Raw genomic sequence first — 15,006 nt, 5'->3', positions numbered from 1 at the left:
AAGTATTCTTACATACTTCCCTGGTAGTGTTTCAGTAGTGATGCTGCAGTCTTATCACCATCTACAGCAAACCAAAAGCTCAGGTGCTTGATTCTCAGCTCATCCTTCTGTCCTGCTTCTGCACAATACGGTGCGTAAAAGAAGTCAGGTCTCTAATGGGAAATGCTGCTGCAATAGTAGTAAATAACAGCAGCTAGTTAACTGCAAGAAAACACTGTATACATTTGGAAATGAGGCTATGAGAGCTGTATTATTTCAAAGAGTAGCAACCAAAGCAGTGCTGCCTATTGCTCATGGTAAGAAGCGTGGTGCTGCAGGTGGAACACTGTCGCCAGGATTCAGCCAAAGACCAGAGTTTTGCCAGGAAATGCTGAAGCTGTTCTTTAATAATTAAATGGTACAGTCTGTTTGTTCAATCTGTGAATCCACGGACAAGGCACCAGCCTTTCCAAGGAGACAGCTGAGTCTCCTGAAGCAAGAAATTAAAATAGTCTTATCTCCATGTGCTGTATTGCCACTCACTCTGACTGCCAAATTACTTAGAAGAACGAAAGCCTCTTGCAAATGCTGACTGCAGATGCTCGCCTAGACAGGGGTCACAGGAAGCCTTCATGTATGTACTCCTGACAGTCTTCTCACTGTATTTTACATTGTTGTTGTGCTAATGAAGCAATTAACTAGTAACAGCCTGGGACCAGTTAGTATGCCAAAGGCCAAAAGTCATTTCCCTTTTTAAGCAGGTTCTTGTTACCCAGTTTAAGTGCCAGCTGCAGTCTCTTACTGTGAGCACAGTTAAAAGAGAATACACAAATTTAACTGTTAGTTACAGAGTGCCTTAGGTCTTCCCAGCCCCAAAAAGGATGATAGGAAAGCTGCCATGCCTGCAACATGCAGCTTAGCTTTGACATTAAACCGCCTCACTTCAGATGGGTTATATTAGGAAATTTAAAATAATAATGCAGAATCTGTACTGTTTCTTCTAAGAAATACATACACCTTTTAAAGTAGCATGTTCATGCTGGTAGGCTTGCTGTTACTGATATTTAGCATCCAGTAAAAAAATTTCTTTGTATTTTAAGCCAAAGATTGAAAATTCCAAGTTACATGATTATTAATCAATAGTAGACTGTTCAAGAGGTCTTAAGGACCCAGGAAATTGAATTTTATTATTATCATTAAATACAGTGCACCAATATTATGGTTGCTTATACAGACCTCATCTGAGGGCTCATTTTGCCTACATTGTACAAATGTTCCTGTATGACACTGAGTGCGGTTTGAGCAGAGAAGACAGAGAAAGAACGGACTGAGAGAAATGCAATTCTCTCAATTTTTAACTGTAAAATACAGATCCCTTTTCCAAAATAACAGCAGTAAACATGTTTCACTCACAAGAACAAATTACTTGGGGAAAGAGCACAATGTGTGTTCTGGTCTCCTTAAATCAAAACCAGAGGTCTGCCTTCCAGAAAACCAGCCAGAAGGTTTGCCTTGGTCTCATCCAGGTTACTAGGGATACACAGATGAAGGTTTTGGCCTACGTTTTTACAGGACATCAAGCTAAATTATCCTTGTCCACCATCAAATCTAATGACCACATCCACTGCTGCACAGAACTGGCATTGCTTTCTTGTCTGCAGAACAGCCACACCAGTTTACTCTGGCAGAAAACTTGCCCATCAGTGGTTTGCCCAGTACTGGACTGGGAGCCAACCACAGAACAGGGAACTGAGCCCAGCCCTAATTAAATGCATACATCCATCTGGAAACTCATCATTAATTTTTCCTACTTTAAGCGTTTTCCTTTCACACAAGGCTTGCTTTTCTTACCCTGTTTGACAGTGGGTGCAGATTTGCCAGCCCCTACGGTTATCAGACCCAGAGCTGCACCACCACAGCGGTGGCCCACTCTTCCAAGAATTGACCGCACCCATAATTAACTAGAAACTTGTTTGGGAAATGTCTAAATCATAGTAATTATCATTATGATAGCACAATTAAAAATGGATGAAACCTCACTGACAGGTGGTATTTTGAACAGCACTTACCATCAATTTCATGCTTCCCACTAAGGGAGATAGTTACTTTTGTTGTCCAAGCGCGACTGAGAACTCCAGCTCCCATGTCTACTCTTTTCAGACTTTATTTATTATCATCCCTATTTCTGAAGTACTTTCCTACCCCATTACCCTACATTTCCCTCGCCAAGGAATCGCCACATTCATTTCTCTAATTAGCAATGCCAAACTCGGCCCTTCACAAAGGCTACCATTCAGTCTATACCTTATATTTTATGTTGACATCTAAAAACAATATCAAAGCTGCATTTTATAGCCAGGGAGCCTGAAACTCCCACTCTCTATTTGCATTTCCTTATTAATGGATTGACCCATCATCAGATGAATGAGCAGGAAAACACTTTGCTCCAAAGTCAGTGTCAATGCACCATACTGGTGGGGCTTCGGATGGATCAGAGGAGCCTGGCTCTGCTTACTTGTTTTTATTATTCAACTATAAACAAGCCACCAGAGCAAGCACGAAAGAGTATTTTGAGAAGTTAATTCAGTACATCTGCTTCCCTAGGAAATCAAGCAGCTGGCCTCTAGGCTCACCTGTGCTTGTCTCAGCCACAGACTAATTCAAGATCCAGGTGCAAAAAGGACTAAACTACCCAGCTTTTGCAACTACTTGCTAAGCAGGTGAGGTACGGATGCCATCTCTAACCATATAAACGTTCAGTTCCTTGCTCTTGAAGAAAAAGACTGCCTGTCCCATGACACATTTTCACTCTTAGCCGTTTCCTTGGCATTTATTACAAGTGACCCCAAGATGGAAGGACTGGATTGAATCTGACCAGTCCTCTAAAAGCTGAAACCTGCAGCTTTGATTTAGCCACTCTCTAGTGCTTAGCATTACCTGAAATGTGAGAAAGAGGCAGGCAGAAATTGATGGAAAGCTTAACACTAAGGAAGTATATTTATTGGGGCAACATTACGGAGATTTAAGGAACTCATCTACTTTTCTTTTTGCAAATATTAGCCTTCAGCAAAGACAGGAAAACATTTGTCCTTATTCTAAAGAGGATATTATCAGTTAATTAATTTCTAGCACCAAACAGTCTGGATGAAGGGTTTAATTGCTGAAAATGTTGAAATTGAATATTTTCACAGTGAATTTTATGTTGGGTTACAATAGAATGATTCTGCTTGATGAAAAGCTTTCTCTGTCGTTCCTGGAAGTTAGAGATCCCATAACCCTTCATGAGCTTTTAACCACCTCTAAGCCTCCGGTATACGCTACCAATCCCCCTTCCGCAGCCACTGCATGACCTGCAAGCGGGGTGCCCAGGAGGAGCTACAAATAACACAGCCCCACCATCCCTTCAGCAAAGAGGGAGATGGGAGGTGTCAGGGCTTTGAAAGGGCACCAGGCTCCACTTTGAAAATACAGGTTTCTCCTGCTGGTCACCACAAGGGAAATCACTTCCAAAGGTTGAAAAAGGGCAACTCTTTCTAGCTCAATAGACAACTTTCTATCTTGTGATACGAGCATAACTGCTAATCACTGCTTCGTTTACAGTGTGCTCACTACCGCAGGGCACAGGCAGAGAGAGGATTATTCAAGTCTCCAGCCTATTGCCCTTCTCAGGATCCTTTGCCTTTATCTACAACCTCAGTGCTATTAACCCTGACTTCTTCCCAGCCACACACTGATCTCTGCCCTTGGGTTTTCCCCTTTCCATCAGTGACAATACTGGTCCCACTAGCAGAACCCTCGGTGGCAGGTCTCAGAGCTGTCCCAGGACCTGCAGCATGTTAAGCCCCAGCTTCCTGACTGCTGCTTGCAGGACTCCAGCACTGGCCCCAGACCACACAAGACACTGCAGTACACATACACCCCACCTCAACAGATGCTCTGTGAAGGACCTTTTTTCCTTTCCTATCCCTTCCCCCTCCCTAATGTATCGCCCTGTCCAAATCACTTCACGTCCTGTATTCCCATATAAAAAATGCAAACATTTATTTAGAGGTTCCTCAAGATGCTATTTTACTTATCACCACTTTTACCAAACAATGTCTTCACACCTGGGGTACATGGAGTTCTATGAACAGCCATGTTCAAAGAGAGCCATAGTAATACATAAATTTCTTTTTCCAGCATCTGAATTTATGGCTGGAAACTAAACTATCAGCTTTGCAATGATTTACTGCTGTACAGCGAGACCCATAGGATATAAAGAGAGGTGACAACCCTGCAGGACAATAAATTGTCACAAACCAAACAGTCATCACAAAATGCATAAAAGCCATGTGAAAACAAGCCCACTGATGGGACACAGAGGAACTCATGGCAGCTGCTTTTTTTCTGGCATGAGGTACAGATGCCTCTTCCAAAGCAAGCAAGGCTGAGATACCTACTCCTGGTTTCTACCACCACCACCTGCAGCTCTTTGCATCTCCTTTGCTGCCCAGAGGCTGGGATACCCCACTGGCTCCTCATAAGCTTTGCCCCATGATGTCCAGAGCACCTGTCCCCAAATCCTGATGCTGAGACATTTCTGAAAGGCTACCAAGCTTCATCAGGCCCAAAGGTACCTAAAGCACCCAAACCCTTCGACAGCCTGGCCATGTAGTTTTGGACTCTTTTGTTGGTATGGTCCCTCTCTGGGCCAAGCACCTATCTGAAGATGTTTGTCTTCACCCCAGGGATCAGGTGGGACAACACTGGCTCTAGGAGGAGACTGTCAATGATCACTGCAGCTCCTGATCTCCTTCACCTGCCAGGGCTGCATCTCTGTGGGTCCTCACATCAGTCCAAGCCCCATCACTTGTGAACTTCAAAGCCACAAGAAATGCAGGAACAATTCTGGAGAGCTCAGCCAGTGGCTTTACAAGGATGGCTTGGTTTCATAATTTTGTGCCTGGGGGATTTCTTGTGGGAGGATGAAGCAAGTAGGTCTGGCATCACTTAGCAATGGAAGGGTAGGAGTTTATCACATGATCTGAAAGGCTGAGCAACATCCCTCTGAATGTATTTATTTAACCTAGAAATTGAGTAGCTCTGTATTTCTAAGGTAGCTGATAATGGGTGGAAAATCAGAAGAATAAATATATCTTAGCTTTCAGAGGGACCAGAGGAAAAAAAATCAAAAAACTCCAGTATAAATTTTAATTCCCCATAGCATAACACATGATTGGAATGTGGGTTTAAATTCAGAGCCCTAGTCCAGTGCAAAGAGAGCTATGACAGATAGCACACGCCTAGGTCGCTGAAATCCCCCCTCCCATAGCAAATTTCTCCCCCTCTTGAGGATAATGTGGTATTTTCCTAAACAGCCTTTTGCTGAATCTGCCTTTACTTACACACCACAAAGCCAGGCAACTCAGCCCTGCTCTGAAACGGGGAGGGGGATGGGAATGAAACAAAAGAAATTCAGAGAGACTGTCCGTAGGGAAATCCAAGGAGCTACAAGAAGATAAAATGAGAGGCAAAGAGGAATCCTTATAAAAATGCATGAGATGTGAAAAACTGACAGGCCAATTAAACATGCCTAAATACAATCAGAGATTAGCACAATGCCACTGCTGTGCCCTATTGTTCTCCACCTCCCTTTGTTCCCCTTCTCCAGCCTCCAGAGCAGCAGCTCGCCCGCATCCCCCAGCCCCTCTGCTCGTCCCTCTGACCAGCCACAACCACACACGTCACAGGCCCGTTGCTCCTTGCCCTGTGTCTTTGCACAAACTGCTTTTTTACCAGCCCTTGGCCAGCCAACGACATTTCTGCTTTCTGTGCACCGCTCCTGAAGAAGGGACACAAACGCCAAGAGCCTGCGGGGAGTGGGGGCTGGCTGACGCTTCTGTAAACACCATGCTAATCTGTTTAAGATATTAGACTCCCATATATGTGTTTTTAATAATAAAGGCAACATTTAGATGCTGCCAAGGTATCAGAGAGAGAGTAGCAGACACAGAAGAGCCACCTCCACCATATAAACAATGGAAAATGCTCTCTTATCTTTTCATACCACTAGGCCTCCAGGCTGCAAAATAAATGATTGCATTCATTTACATTTTATTGTAGAGATATAACCGGCTGGAATAACTGCCAGCAGAGAACCCAACTGCAGGAATGCACTGTTTTTCTCCCCATTTACCTTAACAGATGCTTTTTTTTCCTGGCAATCCATCTCCATCACTGTTGTCTAGATGGCAGAAGGGGAATTAACCCACTACCTATCCTGCATTTAGGGGAAAAAATCCACTGGTTCAGCTTTTTACAAAGCCTCAGGCTAACAAACTGTTACAAAGTAGCAGAGACTGTGAAAGGAGGGCTCTTCACCTAAAGCATATCCAGACAGTAAAGTCAAAACTTTCTTAGATAGTCACACATTGATGCCCCCAAACCCCTACAAGCCACACAGAAATCAACCCATGAGAGACATCTTCATCTTAGTCAGTCACTTATACTTCCCTTACGGTCAACAGAAAGGAACAGACTGTCTGGAGAATTCATCCCAGGGGTGTGAGATGTCTATTTCAGGTTGGGAAGAACCCGTTCCTCTCCTTTCCCTCTTAAGCAGCCTGGACACATAGCTCAGAGGGAGAGGTCCATGCTGTACATCCAGCTGAGATGGACCCAGGCCACAGAAGTATTGCCCACACAGGCTGGCATTAACTACAGGTTCAAAAGATGTGTCATTCTTTTGACAAAAAGAATAACCAAATAAATAAAAAATAACCAAAGCGTTCAATCTCTCAGGTCAGCACCCAAAAGCTGAGCAGATGGTTAGAAGGATGTGGATTGAATGTCAAACTCAACCCTGATGGGACCACACTCCCAGGCAGTGGGGAGGCTCAAGGGCTGGGAGTGAACCTTCTTAGGTAACAACTGTCTGTTAAAAAGATAAAGTAAAATACACACAAGGTTAACAATAATAACAACTGTCAATTTAGGGCTAGCTAACATTTTCTACTTCCTCCTTGTTTTCTGATACCTAAATAACTTCAGGTTTTTATTTCCTTTTTTACCTGTAGATCGATTTCTAACTAAAGATGAGGTAAGAAATATAATGACAAGATTAAACAAAAATGTTTGAGTACATTTCACTGGAAAAATGGTGGCAAAGAACATACCTCAGGCTCTTGAACTACCCTGAGGAGGTAAGACAGGAGAAAGTCTGGGCAACTGAAAGCAGAATTAATGAATGGACGAGTAAATTTAATGAAACCAAATCCTACAAGCAAAGATGTTCCAGGGCGGAAGGATAGCCAGTTCTCACCATAGTTATAACTGAACGAAGCAGGGAAACCTCAGAGAGACCCGAGAAAGAAGCTGCTCAAGAATCCTCTGGTGGCTGGATCCCCCTGGGGCCATGGGCAGCCCGGTTAAACGCCCCCTAAGCTGGCTGGCTTTAGGCCTGACCCAGGTCACAGAAAAAGGTGGCAAGACATGCTAGGGTATGATCTGATTGCTATGGTGTCATTAAAGAAGGCATTACACATGAAAGCACAAAAGGGACAGTCTGAACTGCGTGTGCCACCTTCACCTCAGTATTTGCTGCCTTTCTACCACTCACCCATTTGACCTGACCCACCTTTGCAATGCAGATTTTTAGCTGAAAGCATTTTTCACATAGGAGCTGCAGCAGAGAGCAGCGCAGTCACCAGCGCTGCTTACTGAGGCACTGGCTCAGGCCTGTCCGGCCCCGATCTCTGCAGCCCTGGGCAAGTTCAATAACATCTCTGTGCCCCAGGCTGTAAATCAGCTCTTCAGCCACCCAGGGTCTTGCAAGAACAGGCCCATCAGACACTCCAGGACAGGGTCAGAAAAGTGGCTCAACAGAATTAGGTGGGTGAGAAAGAAAAAGAGTGAGAGTCCTTAAAACGTTCGAAAGCTGTAACAATACTATTGCAAACAAACTACCAAATGTAACAGTGAAAAGAACAGTGACCTACATTAGGCATGAGTGTAAGCTTCATCCTAAGTGTAGTTTCATTAGCATTTCATATCCTTTGGATGCTGGCAATGCAGAATGAAGGAAGCTGAGCCTGATGGCCAAGTGCACAGCCCTTCACATTTTCCTCTGCTGGGTCACAGCCACCGGCTGAGAGTTCAGGCATGCTGGGGACATGTCAGTGAATGCTGTAAATGCCCTTTTTTCATGTTCTGGGCTTCTCTCATTTGGCTTTTTTTTAATACATAGACCAAACCAGATAATTTTCGATGATATTGCAGCCGCGGCACAGTTTACTTGAAAGATAAGTGTGGATATATAACAGACCTGGGTCCAGACCAACTTTGGCCACAGCACACTTTTGCAGACAAAGACATCCCTCAGAAAAACAGCAACCTAAATCTGTCCATTTCCCGTTCCTTTTCTGTTGCACAAATATACGTAATAAACATCAAGGCTTAAATATCTCAAAATACAGTAACACATCAACAAAAATCTCAATGAGCTACATGTTCTCCCTGCACTTTTAAGGACACCATCCCACTGCAAAGATGACTCCCTGCTGTCCCCACTCCGCAATTGTGCAAATGCCATCCTCACAAGCAAGGGAAGGTTTATAAAGGAGATGCAGGAGTCCCAGTTCCCTGTCCTTACTCCTTCTCCCACCAATATTTTTCAGCCCTTGAAAAGCATGACAGCGGTGGGTGGCTGTAGGAAGCTCTCCTGTCACGTAAGCAATGGATATCAAACAGGCACGTTATCTCCAGGCGAGCAGGAGCATTCCTGTTTCCTTACCACTGTTACAGAGGTGTAGACGGCACAAACCACCCGGGTCACAGAGTTCATGGCTCTCCCCTTCCTCCTCCACCCTCAGCTCGTCTCTCCATCTCTTCCTCCTCCTCGATGACTTCTTAATGATCTTCAAAACCTTATTCACTTTATTCATTTGGTCTCACAGCCGTAGAGAGGGGGACGGGATCTCCCCAACCCCTGTATCTCAGCAGCTCCAGCTCCCCGGGAAGGAGGGACAGCCAGAAACAGGCAGGTCACTGGGAGGCACAAAAGCGCTTGTGTGTGCATGCATGCACGCCTCTGTGTCAAAAGCTTCTTTCCACCCAAAGAAAGAGTTTTGGGTGGCAGCGGGAGGGAGGTGGGGGGAAGGAGAGAGAAGGATTTCTTTTGCCTCTGTCCATCCACAGCTCTTGCAGACAACGAAAGCAGCCATTTCGTCTCCCTGATGACTTGGGAAAGCTCATAACTCACAGGGGCAGCAGATCCCGTACAGGGTTTTCAATTTCTGTTTTCAACAATACATGCATTCTGGCAGATTTCAAACGCTCCTCAGGCAAAAGAACCAGCATCAGCTTAGAAAAAGCAGTGACTCTTAAAGAATTCTGGCTTCATTTCAAAGATTAGGAATAGCTAATGCAAATGCATCTATGAGAAAGACTAAATAACTGTGCAGTCTGTAGGAAAGAACTTTGACTCTCCTGGACTTGGCATAATTGCTCACACTTACCCAGCGCCTTTCAGCAATCACTTTAGCACCAACACCTTTAGAAAGAGGCAAGTAATTTCCCCACTTTCCTGCAGACACTGAGGCACTGCAAGGTGAAGTGGCTAGTCAAGACATTTTTAGCAGAACCACTGAATACATTCCCCGCAAATAGCTTCTTCTACCTATTTCCAAAGATTGACTCTCTAAACTGCTCAAATAATTTAGAACCTCTAAATGTTTTTAAGTGATCCTCTGGTATTTTTAACCAGACTTTAATGGAGAACAACGCACAGCCTGCAGTGTCCACCTAGGGCCATAGCTGCTCTCAGACACTAACCAAGCCACTGAGAAGGACACAAGAACCCCATGCAGGAAGCTCTAACATGATCTCCTATTCATGGCAATCTCCAACCATAGAGAACTCAGAGTCCCTTCTGCTACTGCCATCCTGGCATTGCAAACTGAGGCAACAGGAGGGAGCTAAGAGCAGTGCTCTTCTTGAAAGAACCATTTTGTTTGGTAAATGACAGTTTTCAGAGTCAGGAATTTAAGTGGAGAACAACCCTGTGTGCTTGGGAAAGGCTGCCTGGGAGTCAGGCAGATGACAGACCCACACCTTTACTGCTGGCTTCTCAGCTGTAAACCAGACCATGAGACATGACTCAAGGTAGATGTTTATTAACCCACTGACACCCATGGGAACCAATGGCAGAGGCAGATTATCAGTTCACTAATAGTCAGGTCAACTCCAGACCAACCTACAAAGGTACTTGGGTGTCTGGTTCCTACTTGCAGGATGAGCTTCCCTTGGAAAACTTTGGGAGCTGAAGTAGCTCCTGACCCTGGGGTTACAGGTCCCACGAGAACCCTTTGCCCCTGGGCCCTGCAGAGAGAGCCAACAGCATTTTATCTCCCACACTGATGCCAAGGAAATGTCCGTTGTGAATGCCTCCTGGCCATTTCAAGGAGAAAAGCTGAGTTTTGGGCAATGTCTGTCACTTTGGGAGAAACCCTCTCCAACCAGGACAGTGGAATTAGTGGAACATAAAGGGCCTTCTCCAAGCAGCCATACGTGGGGTGGACAGTATGTGGCAGCAGAACCTAGAGCCCGTTAATGCACCTAAAACTCCATTCAGAGCAAAATAATTAAGAACAAACCCTGCAGCAGATAGTATTAATGGACGTACAAATTAAATTGTCATACACTCCATTTGAGGCATTATAAATAGACCCATAACTCCCACCACTGAGCAAGATGCAACCCACGCCCATCACCCCCATGGGCAGCCAGCACAGGGCAGACCATGGCCCACCAGCAACAGCCAACGCCAGCCTTGGTTGACCCTTTCAGGCCTGAACTCTCGCCCACACCAGCACTGCCTCAGATCAGACCCCAACAGCAAGCTTTAGAGGATGCAGTCTTCTCAGCTCATTAAGGCCCAGATTTTAATGAGACACGGCCCCAGACAAGCAATGCTGTGCAAACTGCACAACCCCAGGAAACTGTGCTGTTCACATGTTCCCTCTGAGGCATAATTCTTCTTCTTCCACCTTTCTCTGAGGCAGGAGGTAATTTGCACTGTCTCATCTCAACAGTTTACCATGGTCAGGGCTGGCTCGGCTACAGAGGAGCACAGGCAGCTCTTCTGCTGAGCAAGGATCTCCCTGCCTCCTCTCCAAGGCAGGACAGATGTGCTTGCTTCCCTTTCCTCCTGTCCCTGGACAGCATCCACATCAGAGCCCGCCCCTGAGAAGTGCTCATCCCAGCTTGCATTGATCTCTGCTATTTGCGAGCCCCATGCCCTTCACAGGCATTAAGGATTTCACAGGTGCCCTGGGAGAGGGGCAGGATGCTTGTCCCAGCCTCACACAACAGAGAAACAATTTGCAGCTGTTCCCAGAGAAGATATCAAGCTGGCAGTGGAGTGCCAAAGGGAAAGGGGAAGCTCTACACAGGCAGCAGGGCTTAAGGGTGATGGAACACATAATTCCTGCTAGCACACAGGAGAACCCAACCTTATCCACCCAGGGCAGGGGCAGACTTCAGCCCTAGCCCTGCTCCCCCTTTGCTCAGGCTCCTTCTTTGCACAATCTCAACATACTGGTGTGTCCTTGCCCAAACTTTCCCCCACCTCACTCCATTTCCTCTCTTTTGAGAATGGCTGTAATCCTTCACATATTCCTCATTAGCGAGATTTATGAGTACAATTCCATTTTATTTTGGTGGTTAATACTAGCACTAAATGCTGCTGTCATGTCTACATAATTAATAATGAGACTAATAATGCCAAACCAATCTAAGAGTCACTTTATTGGTCTTCAGCATCATTAGTTAGTTAGAGCTGACATAACCAATTCAAGTTGTCGTCCATACTGAATCACCACTACTTCTATAAAAAAAAAAAACCACCACAGATTTGGGGCTGTACTGCAGCCCAGATTCTCAATCCAGCAAGAAGTGTTATAGAGGGTCATCTGAGAGTGATCCCCTTCCCACCTAATTAATATTTTAGAGAGCTGCAACAATACAGTGAGCAGCAGGAAAGCAGGACAGTGTGGAGCAACATAAAGCATTTCACCGAGATGAGCTGCTGGGGACCAAAGATACAACTTGCACGTCCCCCCTGTGACTGCTGATGCTACTTGCACTTGGCCCATTCTGCATTTTCCCACCTGCCACAGCATTGTATGGCCCATCACACACATGAATAAGGAAAAATAATCTTTGATGCAATGTCACTGTCTGCCTTAGTGTGCAAACACCTGCAGAGCAACTGCTGTCTGCAGCAGAGAGGTTGGTGTCCACATTCTTTAAAACAGGGTCTGGCTGGACACTATAAGAGATGACCAGCCACCATGAACCCCCCAGGCCTTGTAGGCTACTTTTTTATGATTAAGTAATCATGAGATCTCTTAAAAACCTGTTTTGGGAAAATTCTGCTTTATGGCCAGCCCGGTTGTTAATCCTGTAGATTGCACTCACACTACTTTCAAAATTTATTCTGCAGTCAGGGCAGCAAGTTACTCTCTATTCATCTGAAGGTCGAAATTGCTGCCTCAAAGCACTAAAGATTTAAGAAGTGAAAAATCCTTCAAAGCAACTCACTAACTACTGTGAGTACTGGAAACACTTTGGTTTCCATTCAGGTAATCACACACTCTTTTCATGTGCTATTCCCACTTAGCTTCACCTTCCACTTCTCACAAATTATCTGAAGCTGTTTGATTAGAGCCAAGACTTGGGTAGAATTTAGGGAAGTTCAACAGTAAGAGTTTAATATTGCTAAGTTAACACAAACTATTTACTTCTCCCTCCTTTCCCAAACAGAGTCCTAGAGTTAAAGTACAGCAGCTATTATGTGTTTTCCAAAGCAAACCACGGATGTTTCAAATTGGTCTCAATTCAGCAGTTTCATTTTTGTGTTAAATGATAAGAAACAGCATTAGCACAAGGGTCATTTACCTGAGTTAGCAGCATGCAGCCGCTGCCTCTTGCTCAACAGAAAAATGAGACTGAGGACAGCCTCCTGATCTACTTTGGCCCGGGCAATCCTCCTTTCCTTCAAGCTCCTGTTTTAATCCAAACCCTGACAGCAGGGACAACCTATGCTCCATGGAAGATGCTGCTCCCTAACCAACAGTATTATTAGGTATTTCTCAGCATCGGAGCATCCCAGGTGATTTCAAACAGGAAAGCAGCTAATGCTATTGTCCTCAATTTTTATAAAACATAGATGTGGTGCACCTGCCACAAAAACACAAAGGGGAAGTAGGTTGTCGGTATGAAGACCCTAACAAGTAAGAGATACAGAAACAAACCCCAAAAATTTTGGGTGCTGGCCCATCCAAGTCACAGCAGAGAGATTTAAGCATACCTAAACTTCTGGCCTGTTTTTTGGCAGGCAGCCCTAGGCAATATTGAAGGCATCACTCTCCAGAGGTAGTGCTTGGAAGTTTGTTCCCAAAGCCAACAGGTCAACCCACACATCACTGACCGTTGCAGTATGGATCTCGGTAACCATATGCAACACGTGGGTCCGCTGTGGCATACAGGGGCATCATAGAGACACCATGTCCTTCTTCAGCACTGAGCAAATGCCTCCAAAACAAGGGGATACATCCTGCTCCAAGCACTATTTCACTGGTAAGCCCTTGCCTGAGCTGTCGTTCTTTACCACAATATATTTTGTTTGTTGCACAAGTCTTGAGTTTCTGCTAGGCTTAGTGAGGCTAGAGACAGCATAAAACACCACCTCACTTGCTGCAGTTATTAATCACACCATGCAGCACTGCTGTTAGGCATCATTTAATGAAGTCTTCAACTGCTTTAACACCAATCTATGGCACTGCCCCCCTCTGCAAGTTTCCACTGACACCCTGCCATTTAACTCCCTTCCCTTAGATATTTTCTAGCTCTTTCAAAGATCATGAGAAGCTTTTGAGAAGACAACCACTTGGTGCCTTGCAACTGCTGCATTGCAAGCAAATTAGTTGGGTCTTTTAGCTTTATTACAAAATAAAACACATGACAATAAATCAAGGCAAGAGAGAAAGAGGATAATGTTGGAGGTTTGCCACCTGTGCGCAGCATCTTAACAGCTTGACTACAGCTACAGAAATGAAAGTTGGGGATTTCAAAATCTTAAGCAATGGAAGAGCACAGGCCTGGCAGAGCAATTACGGATTCACACAGTTCCTTACAACCACTCACGCTAAGCTTATGCTTATTTCAAGGGAGTGTGGTCTCAGAATCAAGATTACCAAAAAAAAAAAAAAAAAAAGGAAAAAAGGTTCAGATAGCTTTAAAAATCTTCCCCATTTTAAAAGCATCAGGTGCAGATTTAGCTTTTTGTATGTTTATTTTTCTGGAGCAGGAAAACACTTATCTATTTAAAGGTATCTATGGATGAATAAAGGGCTGTAATTACTGTAGAGACAAAAACCCATACCAGCCACATACATAAATTTCAGTGCCTGACAATGGCCATAGTATTTTCACTGTAACAATAACAATGCTGAGAGCAGGGAATAGAGAGTGGCCATTTATCATGGGAAATGATTAAACATGCCAGGGTAAAATATGAACTTATCTGACTTGCACATTTTCTTTCCCAGGTCCTTTCTTGCAATTACGTTCATTTCTTTCACTTGTTTGATAGTAGTTCACAAAATCTTCCAGCACCTGCACTGCCTTTCTGGCCTCTGAAGGTTGCCGTGTGATCACAACAGCACCACTAAATAGCCTTTGTCAAGTCTCAGAGAGCCACAGCCCTGGAAAAGCAGAGTAAAATGACATTTGGTGACTGACACATCCCCTAGGTGTCCCTGGGACTAGCAGAGACCCAAGTGTATGCTGCAGCCAAGCCCAGGAACATGTAGGTAGACGTGTTTCCACTGGAAGGGGAAATGGAGACACCAATATAAAATTGTTAAAGCAAAACCCTAGGTCTTGTTTTGTGAAAGTTTGAACATGGCATGTCAACATACCAGTGGTTTAATTTCAGCTCCACAACTCCATGCTTTCAGATACCATTTCTCAGCACTCCCATGCTAT

At 44.7% G+C, this 15,006-nt stretch overlaps 1 protein-coding gene across 3 annotated transcripts in view; it reads right to left on the bottom strand.

Moving 5' to 3' along the window:
• GRIP2 (glutamate receptor interacting protein 2) overlaps positions 1 to 15,006 on the bottom strand; it is a 285,038-nt gene that overhangs the window by 139,202 nt on the left and 130,830 nt on the right. For 2 of the 3 annotated variants that reach the window (XM_005229990.4, XM_055806301.1), the window contains exon 1: positions 8,750 to 8,924. The exons of the other annotated variant lie outside the window; for it this stretch is intronic. In XM_005229990.4, coding sequence (XP_005230047.3) covers positions 8,750 to 8,900 — 151 coding nt within the window. In that variant the 5' untranslated portion in view covers positions 8,901 to 8,924. Of the gene's footprint in view, positions 1 to 8,749; positions 8,925 to 15,006 lie in introns of those variants that run through there. 3 annotated transcript variants of the gene reach the window in all.

This window comes from Falco peregrinus, chromosome 5, assembly GCF_023634155.1.
Source record: "Falco peregrinus isolate bFalPer1 chromosome 5, bFalPer1.pri, whole genome shotgun sequence".
Lineage (NCBI taxonomy): Eukaryota > Metazoa > Chordata > Aves > Falconiformes > Falconidae > Falco > Falco peregrinus.
The sequence above is the reverse complement of the archived record's forward strand: the minus strand, read 5'-3'. Positions and strand labels throughout refer to the sequence as shown.